Source organism: Hyaena hyaena, unplaced genomic scaffold (genome assembly GCF_003009895.1).
Source record: "Hyaena hyaena isolate Hyena2069 unplaced genomic scaffold, ASM300989v1 scaffold_30, whole genome shotgun sequence".
NCBI lineage: Eukaryota > Metazoa > Chordata > Mammalia > Carnivora > Hyaenidae > Hyaena > Hyaena hyaena.
In genome coordinates, this window is record NW_024080662.1 from 1754665 (window position 1) to 1761288 (window position 6624).

General features: G+C 41.4%; 1 protein-coding gene across 1 annotated transcript in view; it reads left to right on the forward strand.

The window, feature by feature from the left end:
- PRKAR2A (protein kinase cAMP-dependent type II regulatory subunit alpha) overlaps window positions 1-6371 on the forward strand; it is a 104474-nt gene extending 98103 nt beyond the window's left edge. Inside the window, exons 10-12 of the mRNA XM_039228227.1 lie at window positions 1911-2052; window positions 2478-2611; window positions 3712-6371. Coding sequence (XP_039084158.1) covers window positions 1911-2052; window positions 2478-2611 — 276 coding nt within the window. The 3' untranslated portion in view covers window positions 3712-6371. The remainder of the gene's footprint in view (window positions 1-1910; window positions 2053-2477; window positions 2612-3711) is intronic.
- The last annotated feature ends 253 nt before the right edge of the window (window positions 6372-6624 follow it).

Below are 6624 nucleotides of genomic sequence, written 5' to 3' on the forward strand. Positions count from 1 at the left end.
AGCACAGAGCCCGACGCGGGGCCCGAACCCACGAACCGCAAGATCATGACCTAAGCGAAAGTCGGACGCTCAACCGACTAAGCCACCCAGGCGCCCCAACTCTTTCTCTCTCTTAAACATTAAACATTTTTTTAAAAGAATATAGAATTTGTTAAAATAGTTAAATATAATACTAACCTAATATGAAATCTTTTATAGAATATCTTTAGTAAAAGTTATATGGAGAAGGAAAAATATGATTACTGCCTGTAAATAATCCTGATTAAAAATGGATCTGCTATTTCACATGAAACAATAGGTTGAAACATCTATGTTCTTTTACTTACTGTTTTTGGACTAGTGATATATGTTTGCACATTTCTCAAATACTCATTGACACCTCCTGATCACAGCCTAGTGTTGGGTTTGTGGAACCAGCAGCACCATGGCCCTGGGGGTTGGCAGAGCTTGTCAGGAATGCAGTCTTAGACTCTGCTCCAGACCTACTGAATGAGAATCTGCACTGTAACAAATCCCTCAGGGGGCTGGTGTTCACATGACCTCTGTGGTAAATGCTACTGTGGAGAAGGGACTAGGTGGGCACAAACGTGTCTGCAGTCCCAGAGAATGCTACAGAAGTTGGGAGGAGAGTGTTGGTACTAATGGAGCAGATCAACTGCAGAGCAAACAGATAGGGCAGTAGTGTGCAAGGAGGATTATTTGCCCAGAACTTAAAGTAGCTCTTAGAGATTGAGACTAATTCTTACTAAATAATCTTTTCAGTTAAATTATTGCTTAGCTTAACAGATGGATTTATAAAAAAAACAAACAAAAACCCTCTAGATATTAAATATAATATGGTACTTTAGTTTTAGTAATTTGATAAGCGTAAATTACAACCTGCTTCATTTCTTAATACAAAGTTAAATCACTAAATTTCCAGGTTGAACATTATAAAAAATTGTTTTTAGTTACTCTTCTAAAAAATTGTGTGTGGTCATGGGGGGGGAGGAACCACTAACTTAAACTGTTCTTTTTTAATTTATTTTCTAAATTTACATCCAAGTCTTTAAACTATTTTTAAGTTTATTTTTGAGAAAAAGAGAGTACATATGCATGCATGTACAGGGGAGGAGCAGAGAGAGAGAGGAGAGAGAATCCCAGGCAAGCTTGTTAGTGCTGAGCCCAATGCAAGGCTGTACGTGAGGCTCAGCTTGGGGCATGAACTCAGGAACTGAAGCGTGAGATCATGTCCTGACCCGAAATCAAAAGTTGGACACTTAACTGACTGAGCCACCCAGGTGCCCCGGGAACCACTAACTTAAGATGCAGACAGTACCTAAAAAGAAAATTTGTCACTGTATTGTCTGAGAAAGGCATGATCTCAAATCAAGAATTAGCCCAGGACTGTGACTTTACCTAAGAGAAACATTGATATCATTTAGAAGGAATTAGCAAAAGACCTGTCTTTTCCCCTGTGCCTCAGAAGTCAGCATCTACCAAAAGGAGAGCATTCATATACATACATGTAAAATATATAATATATGTATTTATGTTAATATACAACATATTGCTATTATATGACAATATAGTATATATTAATATAATACATAATGTATTTTATAATAATTATATATAATTATATATGTATCTTCTAAAGAAAATGGTCTGCTCTTTACCTCTTGATATTTAGCCATTACCTGAAAGGTTATCAGGAGTTGGATGAAGCCTGAAATAAAAGCCAACTCTTCTAATTAAACCAGAGACTAGTTAGCCCGTACAATTTACATGGTACAGTTAGTGCCTCTGCAAAGTGAATGTCTCAGTAATTGTGTTAAGTGTACTGAGATGGGACTGCAAGTGTGTCTGACTGGACATGCCCAGCTGTGATTCTGGAATCAGTCTAGGCCATGTTTTTCCACCTACTCTAGACTAAAGCAAACAAGGATGGTGGGAACCAAGAGGTCGAGATTGCCCGTTGCCATAAGGGGCAGTACTTTGGAGAGCTTGCACTGGTCACCAACAAACCCAGAGCTGCTTCGGCTTATGCAGTGGGAGACGTCAAATGCTTAGGTAAGAAAAATAAAAATGCTTTTGTTTCTAACCTGCAGTATTTTTCCCAGCAGCAAGCCTTGACTCCACCAGTTCTCTCACACATCCAGGCTTGAACAGCCTGTGGGACCAACTAGAAATGGGTGAATATATCCTTTAGCAATATAGCAATATAGCCTGTCACAAGAGCAGAAATGGAGGCAGGTGTCCAGGGCTCTGTAGGGATCAAGAGAAAAGGTGCTGCTGGGCTCTGCAAAGTTGCAAACTGAGATGACACAGTCGGGCTATGTGACGTAGAAACATCCCTTCTTTTTCCAAGTGCCCAGGATCCCACAGTCCTGTAATGTGAATGGGTATATTTAAGAAAAGGTTTGCATGTGGGAAATAACTTTGAATTAATGATGTAGAGAATTCATTCTCTCTCGCACCTCTTTTTAACAATGCAGTTATGGATGTACAAGCATTTGAGAGGCTTCTGGGACCCTGCATGGACATCATGAAGAGAAACATCTCACACTACGAGGAACAGCTGGTGAAGATGTTTGGCTCCAGCATGGATTTGATCGATCCCGGGCAGTAGGTGTGCCACGCCGCAGAGCTTTCTCAGTGTGACACCAAAACCTTCTGGTCAGCCACAGAACACACACACAAGACAGACACGACAGAACTGTTCCTGCTGTTGCCACCTCCACTGCCATTGCTATGGCTGTGGGCATTTAGAAAACTTGAAAGTCAGCACTAAAAGATGGGCAGAGGTTCAACCCACACCTCCTCCACTTTGCTTCTGGAAGCCCATTATTAGACCACTCGTAATGATTATTCCAACCCAGTTGTCACATCTTTGGTTCAAAATGGCATGTCTCTCCAACAATCTAAGTGCCTGATACAAAGTCCAAAGTGTAATCATCTTCCTTTCCTCTCTGGCTGCTACTGTTGCTGTTGGAAGTCAACATAGGTCTCCACAAACCTGTGTATAACTGTAGACACCCGCCCCTGACCTTTCTCAAGGGAGGAAATGTCATAGCCCTCGATCTTCTTGTTTGTCCTTTGAGAAAGTCCACACATTTGTTCACAATTGTAGCCTTTGGTTTTACAGTAGAAGATGGCAGCCTACTGTGGGACAGGGATCTGTGGTCCTGTGGCATTGTCCTGTCTGCTGACAGCTGTACCCATGACAGCGGTCTCCAAATTCACAGTGCTGCTTAGGAAAGGGCCCTGCCCAGGACCCAGCAGGTCAGCGCCCCAGGGCACACCGACTGGTCATGAAGACCTGTGTTAGAGCAGAAAATTTGGGTTCAGCACATTCTTCACGTAGCAGAGAGCCAGGGAAGGTTTTCTGGGTTGGGGGGTTTTGTTCTGTTTCAGTAGGTTTTGTTTTGTTTTCTTTAATCTCTGTGCGGTTTGCATGAGTGAATTACTGTCCATTTCTGAGGAGCCAGCGTCTGGATGTGCCATCCCTTTATCTGACCCAAATACTTCCCTGGGTGACTCCTGCCATCTCGTTCCCAGTTGCCCCTACCAGCTAATTGGCAGTGTGCCAGCAAGAGGTTGTACTACTACAAAGCCCTTTCCTTATACTCCGGTGTTGTCACCTGGCTTTGCTGCTGAAATATCAATTTTAAACTCTAAGAAGAAGCAGCTATTTTTTTTCAACTAAAAAAAATTTATTTCTGTGTTTAGGGAATTCCCATTGGACCTATTCGCATATATCAAGTTTGTCAGCTGACTCAGGCATTCATCCTGAAGATCAACGCTTTGTTTTTAAAAATAAAAATTATTCACAATTTCATAGAATTACTGTAAAAACCTTTCTAATTAAGGTGTCGGGCCATTTGGGATTCCAGTTATTAACCCCAGAGGAAAGTGATTTAGTTTATATTTTGAAACTTTTTTAACCTTTTAATTCTATCAGGTAGAATGCTCATGAATTATCTCAATTAACTAAATATATCTCAGAATGATTTTTTTTTTCTTCAGAATGACTTAGAATCAAGAAGCTACAAGAGATCCTAAAAACAGTGTGAAGGCTGCATAGAGATATTTTGAATGTTGTAGCCAAGTTTGTATTAAATCAAGAGGCCTTTCCCAATATGATTTATTTTTTAATTTTATGTAACTCAATAGATCCCTGAGAGATCACATTCTAGGGCTTGAGTCATTCCTGTTGTAGATAATGATGGAGACCATACGTCACTTCCGTTGTCCACATACGCCAGGCTCTCTGCTTTTGCCATGGACCATCTGGTGGAGAGATTTCCAGAGGGGTGACCTACCACAACCTTGGTCAGTTCTCACTTTTTATCATGTTCTGTGAAGTGACAGCAGAAGGACTCTGTTCACACTGCCCTAGGTAGCAGCATTGTAGCTCTCAGAATCATGAAAGGTTGTAACTGATACCCCAAAACAGGCAGCTAGCACTGGGAAAGCCCATGTGGTTTTTCCCATGATTTTCCAAGGTTGTTCTTCTCCAGGGTGTTGCTTTACTATCAAATAAGTTAGGAAAGCAGATTTTGCACTTTAGCAGACAGGAATCACCCATTTCCTGCAAAAGTAGCAGGCACATAAAGGTCTGGCCCCAACTATGTGAGGACGCTGTTTAAACACTGAGCAGATGCCCCTTTGTGCCCCCATGCCAGCTTTAGTCAGGGCTGGCTGTGTGCTTAGTGCCAGAGTCACTCCTCCAGGCTGCTAGGCATGGGCCTTTTCAGCCTGCCTCCTTGCACATCCCAGTTCAGTCTTCCCCTTCACAGAGGCCTCTTTGATACCCCCAACTCACTGATGGCTGCTGTTTTATAGAGTAAAGTCCATCATTTCAAGTCCTCCTGCTCTAACTACAGATTGACATATGGATCATGAGTCCAGACCCTCACTGCCTACCTGGCCCTTTGGGGGGTTGGCTTGAGGAAGACCTTAAAGGCACCAGTGTGAGTGAAATAGGATACAACCATTACCAAGGTGCCAGGGGTCTGACAGTGTTCCAGTTCTCTTTGCAGCATGGGAAACCAAAGGTGGCAGACCAAGTTCAGCTGAGGGCTCTGGTGTCCACATTATGTCAGGCAAGCCCTGAACTTTTGGGTGAGCCTCAAGGGGAGGAGCATATTGGGAAGAGATCTCTTTGTTAATTGCTTTATATTGCTTCCATATATTGCTTCCATGGGTTAGAATTTCATGCCCTCTTTCCTGGCTTTGCTGTTGGTTTGGGATGGTGAAGTATATTCCTGAGAGCCTTGAGGTCCAACCTACAGTATTATTTTTCCTTCTGGCCCCAGTTTATTGCACCCACTCTGTTCTTTTGGCTGTATTCTCTGAAGGAAGGGTTCATGTGCACTATCCTCTTAGTTGATAGTCTTTATATATGATTGCTACAGATTTTCAAGTGAGAGTGCAGCTTTTCTTTGAGCAGTTTAATGAGTGAATTCAGCAGCACAGTGGCGAGAAATGGTTCTGTAGCTAGGAGGGGTCATGTTCATCTTCTTATTGCCCAGATTCTCTGCTCACAATGGTAGTCAATGAGAAGCTCCACTGGTGCCCACCAGCACCCTGGGCACACAAAATTACTCATGTCCTGTCACAGTGTAGAAACAATCTTCTCTTGTTTCAAAAAAGTGAAAGAGCATTTTTGCACAGAGAAAAAGGAAAAAGACCCCTGAATGTCATCTTTTAACTTTTGTTTTCAGTTGGCTAATGTTGGAATTTTTGTTCATGACATGTACTTGTAAATTATTCTTGCCAAGATACAAGTTGTTTTGGTTTTTCACTACAATTACCTCTTGTTCCTCCTGTCTTGACTGCTGACGTTCCTCAACGATTCTAATGTCTATTTTATGGGAAGCAGCCTTCCCCTGTGGGTTTCCTTTTTTCACACTGCAGGGCTATCTTTATACTTAAAAAAAAAAAAAAAAAAAAAAGAGAAAACTGTCACTAACCTCATGGGGGATTTACAGAAAACCATTTAGTCCACCTTGAGCAAAAGGTAGATTCCTCATTGTTTTCTTAAGCTCATTGTAATAAAAGAAATCTAATTCAGCATTATTGTGCTACCTCAAAGGTAAAATGTTTTAAGGTCTTTTTTTTTTTGGTCCTGAGTTCTACACATAGTGTTTGAAATGTCTTTCAATTAGAATTGTTTTTAAATCATTGGGGACGATCTTATTTTAACTGTTTTACACTTGTATTTTAATCTCAGAAGAATAAGTGATTAGAAAGTGATCAATTCTTGCTCTGTAGTATTGAACATAATTAAATCATTGTTTGCCATAAACAAGGTTGGGTTTTTTAAAAGGAAACTCTGGGGGCTTGGCTTTCCTCTTGGTTAATAAAGGCTGACAAATCATGTCTGACTTTCTGGTGCAGCCCTGTGTTGTTTGTCCTCTCATTTTAGGGTTCCAGGCCATAATAGTGCTCATCTGGCAGATACATTATTGGGACTGGGATGTGAGCTCTTGAAAATTAGAGAAGTAGAGGAGGCCTGGGCGTATGTGTTAGGGTTCTCCAATCAGAACCAATAAGGAGTGTGTGTGTGTGTGTGTGTGTGTGTGTGTGTGTGTGTGTGTGTAAAGAGATTTATTATAAAGAATTGGCTCCTGCAATTAT